This window comes from Jaculus jaculus, chromosome 20, assembly GCF_020740685.1.
Source record: "Jaculus jaculus isolate mJacJac1 chromosome 20, mJacJac1.mat.Y.cur, whole genome shotgun sequence".
Classification (NCBI taxonomy): Eukaryota; Metazoa; Chordata; class Mammalia; order Rodentia; family Dipodidae; genus Jaculus; species Jaculus jaculus.
The window spans coordinates 26,907,350-26,921,748 of NC_059121.1; the positions used below are offsets into that span (position 1 = coordinate 26,907,350).

The 14,399-nt window shown below is 37.9% G+C and overlaps 1 protein-coding gene across 1 annotated transcript in view; it reads left to right on the forward strand.

Moving 5' to 3' along the window:
- Hcn1 (hyperpolarization activated cyclic nucleotide gated potassium channel 1) overlaps positions 1 to 14,399 on the forward strand; it is a 276,271-nt gene that overhangs the window by 151,483 nt on the left and 110,389 nt on the right. Inside the window, exon 3 of the mRNA XM_045139016.1 lies at positions 13,546 to 13,707. Coding sequence (XP_044994951.1) covers positions 13,546 to 13,707 — 162 coding nt within the window. The remainder of the gene's footprint in view (positions 1 to 13,545; positions 13,708 to 14,399) is intronic.

A 14,399-nucleotide genomic window follows, 5' to 3' on the forward strand; every position in this document is an offset into this window, starting at 1 on the left:
TGCCACGTCTCTTTCTTACTCTTTTGTCTTCTGCATCCAGTTCATGACCGAAGGCTGTCTGACTGTTCCTTAAAATTGCTTTTCGTACTTCCTGTTACAAGTTTGGATTCCATTATCACAAGCTTGAGTCATTTCAATGGTGATGTGTCTTGGAGTTTTGTCTCATTTATCTCTCTAAGCACAGTTTATGCTCTTTTATGAGAGAAAGAGAGAGAGAGAGAGAAATGGCATGCTAAAGACCCTAGTCACTGCAATCAGACTCTAGATATGTGTGCCACTTTGTGCGCATGTGTGAAATTGCGCATCTGGTTACATGGGTTCTGGGGAGTTGAACCTGGGTCCTTAGGCTTTGCAAACAAGCACCTTGATTGCTAAGCCGTCTCTCCATCCTTGTGTTCTTGATTTTAACACATTTACTCTGTAAATCAACTATAAAGCACCAATGTAAATGAATATATATTTTTCAGTTACTGAACAGGACACTTTTCCCACTTATTTGTACATAATCTACCTGCACCTTTCTTTTTTACCTTCCCTCTTTTTGTCCTTTCCGCCCTCCCTTCATCTCTCTCCCTCCTTTCCTTCCTTCTGGTTAAATTCAAGTCTTCTCTGATAACATCTAGAGGTGCCTTTCTATCTTTCTAGAAAGACTCCATGTTCAGATATTATGGTATAATATAAACTGTTGTCATTGACACAGTGCTTATTTGTATTAGGTGGTGAAAGTTTGCAATTATGTTGAATACCATACTTTGATATATTTACAATATGTCACTTAAAAATGACTTATGGTATATTAATATACACCTTGCTTATAATCTCAGAGTAAATTTGCTGTTTAGGATCTTGCAGACATCATTTAAATTACGATTTAATGAGATTTCTGAATCTTGTACAAAGTTAAATATATGGGTAAAATACTACTTGTATAAGAAATGAATCATTTTCCTTATATTTAAGAGACTGGTGATTTATTGGAGAGGACGGATAAATAAACAGGGCAATTATGTCTCAGATTGATGAAAGCTAAAAATTAAACACACACACACACACACACACACGAGCTATGGGAACAAGAGGAGAGGTTTGCAACTTACTCTCAAGAGACCCAGGCAGGGCATTTGAAGGAAGTAAGGCTGTTTGTCAAGAGATGGAACTATACAAGGGTGAGGCAAAGGCAGACCCAATGCCTTCCTGGTTCTGAGCTTTCTTCTAACGATGGGATGATAGCACACTTGCATGCGGTTTAAAATGCAAGTGCTGGTGCAGATCTGCAGATGGGGCCCTGGAGCGCCATTTACCAGTGATGTTGTTCAGGTTCCTGCGGATTCCTAGAGATGCCGTTTGAGAATTACATCTCTGTTTGTATTACAGTTTATCCCCTCTTTTCATGTTGCTAATAAAGAGTCCTCCTAGGTATAATGAAACTGTGTAATTAAGCCAAATAGAAAAGCAACTTTGTGCATGCTCAGCATATATTCTTCATATAACTATAAAATGCTTTCTGTTAAATAAAAAAAATACAAAGTATTGTTGAAAACTCTAATTAGGGTTTCTGCAATTGTAACTTATAGCTATTATTTTCTCTCTGTGGGGAACACACACACACACACACACACACACACACACACACACACACACACACGTTTCCATGGTCAGCCTCTTGTTCCTGGGATGTGCCTCCATACCAGACACAGTTTATTGGAGCAAGAGTACATTTGAAGCTTGCAGATGCAGGGCAAGTTCCACAATTCTGGGAGAAGCTGGCTCTTGTCTGCAGATCCACCCAGAAAGAAGAAACCAACATCAGGATCACCCAAAGCAAGCACAGTCCAGGAACCCCAGGCAGAGCTCCAGCACCCTTCATTCCTTTAGGCCAGAATTCATATCTGCCCCCCAGGAACACCCTAGGAGTAGAACCCCAAGTCACCCCCACTGTGACACCTCTTCCAACCAGGAAGCTGGAAACCTAACTTACAATTTTAATAAAACATTTGAGTCTATTGGGGTTCATGAGTGGAAACTACCCCAATTTTACACACACACACACACACATATGTAGGTGTGAGCATACATACATATACACAGGTATTTGCATTTTCTCTTGAATGGAAAAGCCATTTATATCATGCTAACCTGCTTTGAGTGAAGACGAGGAAGCTCATGTTTACATAGCATTTCAAACAGCTCTAAAGTAAGACAAAGGTATTTATAAAGGCAGGAAATGATCTTTGAATGCAGAATTATATTATCGTCATCTGGGGGAATGTTAATACCATTTAGAATTAAATGGAATCCTGCCTCAAAGTATATTTTGCTGTACATATTTGATAATATCATTACCATTCTGTCACAGTGGAAGACAAGTGGCTGCTCCCTCGTAATCTTTCATAGTGACAAGCACACCATTATTTCCTGTTGAAAATACATTATTCGCTTGAATTGCAAAGCAGATAAGCCTTTGTATATTAATTCTAATAAATAGGTTTTGGGTTTTTTATATTTTTGGTGAGTAATTTGACAGCCACTAGGGTTTATGCATTATAATTTAGGTACTTTTTAAGAGCAAATATATTCCTTTTAAAATCAGGTTTCCATATTAAAATGTAGATAAGCCAAAATCCATTAATATGCCTTATTTTATTATGTACTTTATTGGTGTGACATCTGTAGAAAATATATGTATGATTATAATGGCACTTTTTATTTTAACTGATAGATATTATCTTAATGTAAAATTGTTTCTATATATACTCTTTTTCTTCAGATCATGTTAAATTGTATCATGGGGTCTAGGGAGATAGCTCAGTGGTTAAAAGTACTTGCCTTCAAAGTCTAACAGCCTTGGCTCAATTCTCCAGCCACGTATGTCAAGCCAGATGAGCATTCTTTTTTTTTTTAATTTTTATTAACATTTTCCATGATTATAAAATATATCCCATGGTAATTCCCTCCCTTCCCACCCCAACACTTTCCCATTTGAAATTCCATTCTCCATCATATTACCTCCCCATTACAATCATTGTAATTACATATATACAATATCAACCTATTAAGTATCCTCCTCCCTTCCTTTCTCTACCCTTTATGTCTCCTGAGCATTCTTTTAAAGCAGCAAGAGACACTGGAATGCCTATACACATTCACAGATACATGCATGCAAATAAATAAAATAAAAGATAAGTTCTTCAAATTTTTCAATCCTTGGTCAATTACTCATCAATTTTTGTAAAAATGTATGAAAATTTGAGATATAAGTTACAAGTTCCTAACATAAGAGAAAAACTTTAATGTTGCAGTACAAATAAGTGATATAGATCTTTATCTTATATAAATATAAAAATGTTTATTATCTTCATTTTCATATTAATTTTTAAAGTACTCATAAATTTGCATATTGTAAATATTATTTAATTACTAAAATATTAGGCCTGTAAAGCCAGATATGGTGGCACACACTTATTATACCAGTGCTTGGGATATAGACAAAGAAAGATCAGGAATTCAAGGTCATCCTAGGCTTCATAATGAATTTGTAGACAGACTGGGCTACATGAGACCCTGTCCCCCAAAACAAAGAAACAAATAGGAAACAAACAAAAATAGATTTGGGGTCCAGCAGAAGCATACATAAGCTAGCATCCCAGACAAAACACAACGTTCCACTTTTTGGTGTTTTTGTGGTTTGTTTTGTTTTGTTTTGTTTCTTCTGCTCCAATCTGGTCATGTGCTATACCAGCGAGCCAAGCTTGCTACAGCATTCTAACCACCCTTCTCAGCGGACGTGAGCAGTACTAATGCTACCCACCCACCCTGAAGCCCTCTCTCATGCTGGTCTCTAAATCTCTTGACCTGTCACCAGTGAGAGTGCCTGCTGAGGCCTGCCTTCCAGCTTCGCATCAGGACTCCATTGCTACTGTATCTTCACATGACAGAGAGGGAGAGGGGGAACAAGATTCCCCTTCCTTTGCTTTGTAAGAATTAATCCCAACTTGAGGAATTTATGTTCATGGTATACACTTTCTTAATGCTCCATCTCCCTCCACTGCTTTGGGGTTAGGCCTTCACCATATGAATCCTAGAGGGAACATTTTACCATGGCTAATAAAACTAATTCAATTGACAGCTGCAAAGTTTCTAAAATCTTTGGAAGAACTTTGTGACATTGCTTCCATCTATAGAAATCTTTAGGATACTTATATCCTTCTCCGGAGGGGTAAAACTATTATCCTGTAGATATTTTCCTAATGTTCCTAAATACCTTCCTTAAAAATATAATCCTAAGCATTTATAGCTTATTTTATTTTGAATTTGCAACAGATTCCTAAGGAATAGTCCTTGGATACCATACCTTCCTCCATGAATTTTTTTTTTTTTTCCTGTAGGAAGGAATTAGAAAAAGTGGTTTACCAAGATGTGATTGTACAAAGAAATGTTAAAATCATATCCCTTTTTAGTCCTAAAATATAAATGCATTATTCATTTCAATGAATTGTTACGTATAAAACAAACATATTATCTTCTTTTAACTCATATTCTACATAACCACACCAAATGTTGGAAATGATGTGAAGGCTAGAACCAAGTCTGAACTTAGCCCCAAACATGACAGTGGTGTGTAAATAGGTGTGTGAATAGTTTGTGAATATGTGTGTGAATAGGAATGCTGGGAAGAAACCCAGATGATAATGGTAGTGACCTTTTTGCCTCCTCCATTTAGAACTTGTCAAAAATGCTGAATTCTGCTGAGTTAAAACAGTGCCAACTCAGTAGGAAGAAGTCCAGACCTCATTTTTTAGAGTGGATTTTGGCACAGCATAGGTGTCTACTGCAAAGACAGCCTGTTAGCTCTAAATGATAATGGAAATGGACCTTCTTCAGCACTGTGGGGATTGTAGATCAGCTCCAATACTGGTGCAGATGACTTTTTTTTTTTTTTGGTTTATTTTTATTTATTTATTTGAGAGCAACAGACAGAGAAAGAGGCAGAGAGAGAGAGAAAGAGAATGGGCATGCCAGGGCTTCCAGCCACTGCTGACGAATTCCAGATGTGTGCGCCCCCTTGTGCACCTGGCTAACGTGGGTCCTGGGGAATCAAGCCTCAAACCAGGGTCCTTAGGCTTCACAGGCAAGTGCTTAACCACTAAGCCATCTCTCCAGCCCACAGATGACTTTTGATTAATTCTACGTTGTTTCAAAAACCAAGATAATCTGAATTATCAAGAAAATATTGGAAATCTTAAGAGATTTAAAAAAAAGTCTTATAACCGTATAATGCATTCGAAGCTAAGCATGGTGGCACACACCTTTAATCTCAGCACCAGGGAGGCAAAGATCACTTTGAGTTTGAGGCCCGCTTGGGACTACTAAATTGCAGGTCAGCCTGGGCTAGAGTGAAACCCTATCTTGAAAATAAATGCATTCAAAATAACCCAGGTTCTGTCTAATAGCAGTTTTACAACTGTGGAACATAGGAGAATGGTATTGCAAGCAATTAAAACTGCTTATTATGCATAATCAAGATTCAATTAATCACTACTTTCCTTTATATTCCTCATTATATAATTCACTACTATAATACTCATGGACAATAGAGATAAGTATTTTTAATCACTGTCTATGAGATTTGAAAGGGCAATAAATATCTTCATATATATTGTATCCCAATAACAATTTTTGTGTCCTATTTTACATGAAGCAACTTTAACTGTTGAGCTATTTCCCCAGCCAGAATATTAAAGATTTTTTTTTAATTTTTTTTTTTTTTTGAGAGCGACAGACACAGAGAGAAAGACAGATAGAGGGAGAGAGAGAGAATGGGCGCTCCAGGGCTTCCAGCCTCTGCAAATGAACTCCAGACACGTGCGCCCCCTTGTGCATCTGGCTAACGTGGGACCTGGGGAACCGAGCCTCAAACCGGGGTCCTTAGGCTTCACAGGCAAGCGCTTAACCGCTAAGCCATCTCTCCAGCCCATATTAAAGATTTTGATAAAAGTTCAGGTATTTCCAGGTAGAGTTGATTATACATTCTGAAATTTAGACATGTTTTTCTTCAACCAAGATCGGGCTTAAGGAGTCACTTGAGTTTAAACAAGTGACGAATTTATAGATGTGTAGTGTTATCACAAATACAGTATACATTGTGGAATCTGGCTGCTTTCAAGTACGGAGGGCAAAGGGTGACCTTCAGGGTACTGATTTTGTATGACACAAGAAATCGGAGCAACCCAGGAGCAAGAATGAAGTTTCTACTTCATACGCAGAAAGTGGTGTGTAAGCAACATTCAACAAGTCGAGAAGTAAAGATTGTATACTGGCTTGACATAAACCCAACTTTTTTACATATACAGGAGAGAGAGGCACGTGTAAATGCTGGTGAGGGTAAGGCAGCCAAAGCAAAAGGAGGCATGATTATTAACAAATCAAAGCCAGTGAGAATAGAGAGAAAAATGTGAAGAAAGATTTTGAAAGGCCAAAAGAGACACCTTGTACTCAAGTGTAAGCACATGGTGTGTGTGATGAAGAATTCCATTAATTATAAATATTTTGAAATCTGGATTTCCATAGCACAAATCATTTGCAAGGTTTCTGGGAAGGATTTCTTAGTGGCAAGAAAGCATGCTGTAAAGGTGAGCCGCTGAAGTGATTCTGGGATTGGCCAAAAGCTTAGTGGCATAGATTATCTCAAATAAAATGAGAAGGTGAAAATTTCAGTTAATAAGTAATCATATTTACAATTCAGTTGATTTGGGAAGCATATAATATAAGGTGAAAATTTCTAAGAAGTTGGTCTTTTTGTACCTTCTGAGGTTTCACAGTAATGGTGAAATCAAGGTGAACAAAGGAATATTCCTATAAAACAGAAGGTAACAAGTTCTGACAACTCAGATTAGGACAAAAATACTTTCAAAACTTTAAAAATATATATTTTATTTAGAAAGAGGGAGAGAGCCGGGCGTGATGGCGTACACCTTTAATCCCAGCACTGGGGAGGCAGAGGTAGAAGGATCACTGAGTTCAAGGCCACCTTGAGAATGCACAGTGAATTCCAGGTCAACCTGAGCTAGAGTGAGACCTTACCTCGGGGGTGGGGGGGAATAGAAAGAGGGAGAGAGGAAAAAAAGAAGCAGAGAGATAGAGAGGATGGATGTGCCATGGTCTCCAGCCACTGCAAATGAACTTCAGACATATGCACTACCGTGTACACCTGGTTTATGTGGGTACTGGGGAATGGAACCTGGGTCCTTAGGCTTTGCAGGCAAATGCCTTAACTGCTGAGCCATTTCCCCAGCCCAAGATTTGTTTGTCGGTTTGTTTTTGTCTTTCGAGGTAGGGTCTTGCTCTTGACCAGGCTGACATGGAATTCACTATGTAGTCTCAGGGTGGCCTCGAACTCATGGCAATTCTCTTCTGCCTCCCAAGAGCTAGGATTAAAGGCATGCCCCACCACACCTGGCTTCAGCCCCACAATTTTTTATCGAGATCCAATGGGTCAAAAAGGAGACATGATACAAGATGAAAAAAAAAATCTCATTTTGAAGTAGACTACAAGATTTGCAAAAGAAGGGATGGAGATGGCTTAGCAGTTAAGAGCTTGCCTGTGAAGCCTAAACACCCCGGTTCGAGGCTCGGTTCCCCAGGTCCCACGTTAGCCAGATGCACAAGGGGGCGCACGCATCTGGAGTTCGTTTGCAGAGGCTGGAAGCCCTGGCGTGCCCATTCTCTCTCTCTCCCTCTATCTGTCTTTCTCTCTCTGTCTGTGGCTCTCAAATAAATAAATAAAAAATTTAAATAAATAAATAAATAAATAAATAAATAAATAAATAAATAAAAATAAACCAAAAAAAAATAAAATAAAAAGATTTGCAAAAGAAGTGAGTCTGTTCAGTAAAATCAATGAGGTGCTTGAAGTTGGGTTCAAAAGACATAACGTGTAACAACTGGAGTCTTATGCCTGAACATAATATGGGGAATTTAAATTCAACATAATGTCCCACAAATTATTAGCAACCGGTAGTTTTCCACTCTCGGTTTGCACCCATTAAATTTGGGCAGTTTACATTTATCTTCATGAAAATTCCCCATCCTCTTACTGGACAGAGTAAACATATAGTTTGGAAAAGTTGCACTTTCACTGGAGTTGACACTTATTTTCTATTCTGAAATCCCAGATAAAGTATTATTGAAGACAAAAGATATCCTCAAAGATGTGCCTGTTCTCTAATGGACCCATCCTGTGCACCACTGAGTTAAAACGGGCCAAGCTGACCTACTACCAAGTGTGTAGTTAAGAGGCAAAACAATCTGAAAATTTCTGAAACGAGCCTGGAGAGCAAGGAGCTCTGGTTCAAATGGGTGGGGAGGCATTGGGAGTAAGTGTGCAAGGCAGTAAGGGATGCTGAGCATGATGTGTGATGCCCTCAGGAGCAAGTAGCCCACGTTGGGCAGCAAGGAACTGTGCTTAAGCATGAATTCTACACATAGCCAAAAATTTGTGAGCTTGGATGATAAGACCCAGTTGTCCCAAATAAAGCTTGTTATTTTTAAGATACCTTCTACATATATAAGGCAATTCAGCTCACTACAGCAATAGTGATAGCGCGGTATCTTCAGCACTTCAGTGTGGTCTGGGTAATAGTGGATGCAGTATTATCTTTACAGGTAAAACACTCAGTATAAACTACTGATAAATCCACTCAGTTCTTGAAAGAGCCCTAGTTGTGAATCAGACATTTTCCACCAACAGATCAAATCTTACTCAGATCTTTAGGCTTTTTATTTTTGGGTTGTTACCGACTTTGCCAGGACTTATTTGTTTGTTTGCTTGTTTTGGTTTAATTTCCTTTTGTTGAAGTAGAACTAATATGTATTTATTCTTTATTAAAGTTGATCAAATAGCAGAATATTTTGTTTTGTTTTCCTTTCAATAAGATTTGTAGTTCTATTCTTCTGGCTTCATACCAAAATCATGCACTGAGTGATTCCTTTTGGGAGACTTGTGCCAAGTCCGGGAACCAGCACCATGTTTTCTTCCAGAACATCTTTGACATAAAACCACTCAAATAAATGAATGCTCTGAACTTGGTCCACTTCTCTGGCAGAACATCAAGGGCATGTGCCAACACACTGGCTGCTTTGAAGGCCAACACGAAAATAAATAATAATAATAATGATGATGATGATGAACTATGAAGGGGCTTTTTTTTATCCTCACAGTGCTTTTCAGAAACCTTTTATTTTTTTTTCCTCAAACTTTTCTGTCCTCTACTGGCTTACCTGCTACATGATGTAATAACATAGTTTGCACACAGACTTACTGAACTAAAAGTTATAACAGTGGGCTGGATATGTTAAGAAGAACATTGACACTTCTCTAAATAAAATGGCTCCCTACCATGTTTATCCTTGAAATGATTACTCTCTCTCTCTCTCTCTCTCTCTCTCTCTCTCTCTCTCTCTCTCTCTCTTCATATATATATATATATATATATATATATATATACACACACACATACATACATATATACATATATATAGCTAATTAACTTCTAATATTCTAATAATAAATATTATGTCCTGATAAACAAGTTGATTTTGCTTTTTAAAAAAGCATATGCTCGGGCTGGAGAGATGGCTTAGCGGTTAAGCACTTGCCTGTGAAACCTAAGGACCCTGGTTCGAGGCTCAACTACCCAGGACCCACGTTAGCCAGATGCACAAGGGGGCACACGCATCTGGAGTTCGTTTGCAGTGGCTGGAGGCCCTGGTGCACCCATTCTCTCTCCCTCTCTCTATCTGCCTCTTTCTTTCTCTGTCTGTTGCTCTCAAATAAATAAATAAAAATAATAAATTATTTTTTTAAAAAAGCATATGCTCCTACATTTTCATTAAACATTATTATGGGATTTAATAAATGAAATATATTTACCCTGATATGTGCACTGTTGCCATAACAAAATATTTGCATCTGAATAATATACAATGAAAAGAGGTTTCTATTGCCTCACAGTGTAGAGGTTAAGGAACATAGAACTGATCATAGGATTTCCTTAAAGGAATTATTGAGTACCTGAACAGATAGATAAATAGATAGATAGATGGATGGATAGATAGATAGATAGATAGATAGATAGATAGCTATAGATATGGAGATATGGATATATATTCATAAACAATATCCACAAAGGAACCTAATTCTTAAAAAGAACTATGAAATGCCAAAAAATCACCTGGTTCTCTAAAATATCTGATGTTACTCAATTATTGGATGTTGGTTTCCGTCTGTGTACTTATAACTTGTAAACTTTTGTAGAGATTCAGATAGTCATTGTCCTTGTCAGATAATTGGACTGTAAAGTGCTAAGCTTCCTTTTGATTTGGGGGAGTGTATTGTTCAATTTCGTTCTCTGTCTCACAAAAGTCAGCACTTACATGACATATTGAACTGCTTAATTAAGAAATGCTTAAATATTTTAAAAAGATAACAGTTCCAATCCCATGGCAATTTGCTTTTCCAAATTGATTAGGAGCCTTTTAATTAAGTATTACATTACTTTTATTAGAAAAGGTTGGTGAGCATTTACAAATGCAATGACTAAGACATCTTGGGGAAAAATGTGTATTTCTGGGGATTTTCCCAATGAAAGGAAAATTTAAAAATGACAGATAAGGTGTGTGCTGTGCAGGCAGTGTGTGGGCAGGTGCCACAGTGTGGATTAAGTAGGCCAGGTCCCTGTTCCCTGGCTCTTCCCAGGACCCTGGTGGTCCTGGTTGCCCCCCTTGTGTCTTGCGTGGAGAGGCCTTGTCCCTTTGTGGTCTGTGGAATGAGGTCTTTTGCTCTGGTACTCTGACTGGCCACTGCCTGCATCCCTGTTCACCTGAGTCAGAGGGTGCATGGATCAAAAGACAAAAACTTGCTTACTCATCAATAAAATACAGAGTCTCCCTAAAATGGGGAGACAGCAACACACACACACAAAACCACTGAATGTCAGAAAACTGCTAGACCTCCACCAAGGATGCCTAGTCCTACAATGGAATCCTCTGATGAAATCATAGAGAAATCAACAAAAATTCATTCCAAAAATGAAAACACAACAACCAATGTTCAATAACTGATAAAAAAACATCGCTGAACTGGAAGCAAGCCATCAAAGAACCAACGATTATATCAATGAAATTGAACAGAATTATCTCCTATATTGTTCAACTTTTGCCAGTAGGCTTAACTTGATTAAAGAAAAAGTTAGAAGCCTCCAAGAAATGAATAAATTAAAGGTGAGAAAAGAAATGGAGGATCTCAACAACCAATTGATTAAGCTTGTTGAAGACTTGATCAAATGCAAGAATGAATTTTCAGGAATTATCAGGAAAATCAGAAGCCGAATTGAAATCTTACTTCAAAAAAGACATGGACAGGATGCAACACAACAGAAAACAAAAAATCAAATACAAATTATAAAAACATCTCTAGAACCCCTCACCTTCATTTGTACAAGCAACTCAAAGTCTAAGTGACTCAGAAGCAAACAACTTGACATGATGCTCACACAAGTGCAATAGAGGCACACAGCCATGGTGGGTAATCATCTGCTCTTGTATTGGTTAATGCATTCACTCAGTGGAAAGGAAACCATATCTGGAGCTGGGAAACAAGTCAGAATCATATCCAGATAATGATTTTGCTTCCCAATGTCAAGCTTCCACTAATCTTGGCATATAAGAGGGTCTTTACACTTTTAATTATCTATAAATTAATAATGGTTATCCCATTAAACCAGTGCTGACTTCATGCTCTGTTGGAGAATCTGCTTCTGTTTTTCAGTCAGGAGCTGGACCTGAGGAGTAAATAACCCAGCACACTTCACCCTGGACCCAGCTGAAATCACAGAGGAATTGGGGAAATTAGCAAGAGTGCTTCTTTCTTAGTGAATCTGACATCAGCACAAAGGTGAAGGAGATAGACATTGAGGGCACTCAATACCTAAAAACCTGTCACTGAAGTAGACTTAAAATGCGCCCAACATAGCTCAGGGAATTTTGCAGAAGAGGGCTGGAAAGATTGTTAGAGCCACAAGTTGGAGCATTATGTGCAGAGGCATTGCCTCCATAACTGACTGCTGACCCCTTGTAATGCATGACCCACAATCCCCATGGGGTTAAGCTGCATCCCCATGAGGAGGGTCTCTTTGGAAAAGGGGCGGGGATGAGGGCAAGGATGGCACCAACATGTGTTGTTTACATACTAAATATGTCCATATGTACTAAAAATAAGTTTAAAATGACAGATAAAAATTCTTAATGCTGAAAAATACAATATATCGTTTGGTCTAAATGTGTCTGACTATAAAATATATGATCTGTTCACATTAAAAATCTAGAACTCTCCATTTTACTTTCAAAGGAGCTTGGGAAAGTTTGCACATTTTAAAAGAAGTTTTTGCTTACTATAATTATAGCAAAAATAAGATTGTTTAGATAAATAATTAATGTTCATACAATAATAATCTTATGAAACAAAATTACAGATCTTCTGTCTTGTTATGTTTACATATGTTAGTGTGCATATCTTAAAATTTAGAGTACTTTTCTTAGGAAGATCTACTTTCTAAACCTGAATACAAATGTTAGGAGCTTTTAAAATATTCCCTAGAAAATTTCTGAAGAGGTTGACTTCTTTCTATTAATTCAGAAACATACTGTCCTTTTGTGATTGTACATGTTCATTTATTCATATTTCATTTTATTTATTAACATAGTAATTATTTAACAATTGAAACTTCAGCCTCAAATCTATGTCTGCTCCCAGGAGAGTTTTATTATCTTAGAGTAGTTGGCATATATGAGCACTAGGAGATTTTTTTATAAACAGATAAAGAAAAAAAATGGCAGGTTCTGATTATACTTTTTGTAATATCTAGAAAAATGTGTAATTAAGACTGTAAAGCTACATATGTATTTCCAGTTGTAAAATTTTATGGCATATATTGATTTGAATACTTTGTGTGTTAATTAAAGTAATATCAATTACCATAAATATTTTTAAATTGATGTAAAAATATAATTTTAATTACATATTACAAAGTAGACTAAGTTACTGTAGAAAATCTTTTCTCTCTAAATTACTTGTTCAATATAAACACTTAACAATAGCACATTCTCATGGTTATATTAACTTTAGTGTCTTCTCAGTTTTGTTGCACAGTGTACAAATAATTTCTTTGCATATAATTTTTAGTCCTTGTATATATTCCTTGTTCTTCCACAAACCATATCACAGAGTAAAAATTACCTATCCTTGTTTAGTCTTCTAGCTTGTTTTCTAGGAGGCTTACTGCAGTGACATAAAATATAGCAAATGCACCTTGTTGGCAACATTAATGCTACTGAAAGCTTACTTCATGTTATTTTGGTTTCTTTTGCAAATCCACAGTTGGTTTTCGTATAATGGCCAACCTGATTGGAAGGCATTTGTGAGCGCTGGTTCTGATTCTGAAAGTCCTTTTCCTATGTCTAATTGACCGATGCACCCCTCTCCGTTGGCAGATATTCCACATGACATACGACCTGGCCAGTGCAGTGGTGAGGATCTTCAACCTCATCGGCATGATGCTGCTGCTGTGTCACTGGGATGGCTGTCTGCAGTTCCTGGTCCCGCTGCTTCAAGATTTCCCGCCAGACTGCTGGGTGTCTCTCAATAAGATGGTTGTAAGTACCTTGGCTTACTTTACTATCAGCGTTTCTGGCATTTCTCCCAAGTAGATGGCATGGCTTTTCTTATACTAAAACTAAATGGCACTGTCCTGTTCAAAAGGTCGCCCGAGTTTCAGTGTTCACTTTTGTGCACTTTATCCTGTCACTGTGGACACATTTCATTTCAAAGTTATGGAAACATACACATGACTGATACCATGTCCCTTCAAAGCTGCCTATAACTTAGAACAATTCCTTGTATTATTCAGCCGTCGAAAAGTTGATAATGGGCTGGAGGGGGATAGTCAGCATTTAAGAGTGCCTGTCACTTAAGCATGAAGGTATCACAAGCTGGATGTCAATGAGTCTGATTCCCCAGAACCCATGTAAAAAGTTGGGCATGCCCAAGCCTATCTATAACCACAGTCCCTGTGAAAGCTGGAGGAAAGACTAGGAAATCACCTGGGTCTGCTGACTGACAGGAGCTCCAGGTTCAGGAAGAGATCACCCCATCTCAAGGTAATATACAGCAGAGCAGGAAGTGAAGGACACGTGGAGTTCTCCCCTGGCATCCACACGTACAAGCATGTGTGTCAAGCGCATCTGCACAGAGGCAAGTGCATTCACCACACACAGCACACCACACATACACCACACACGTACACACACGTTAAAAACGTCCTTAGGCAAATTCAAGACACGGTTGT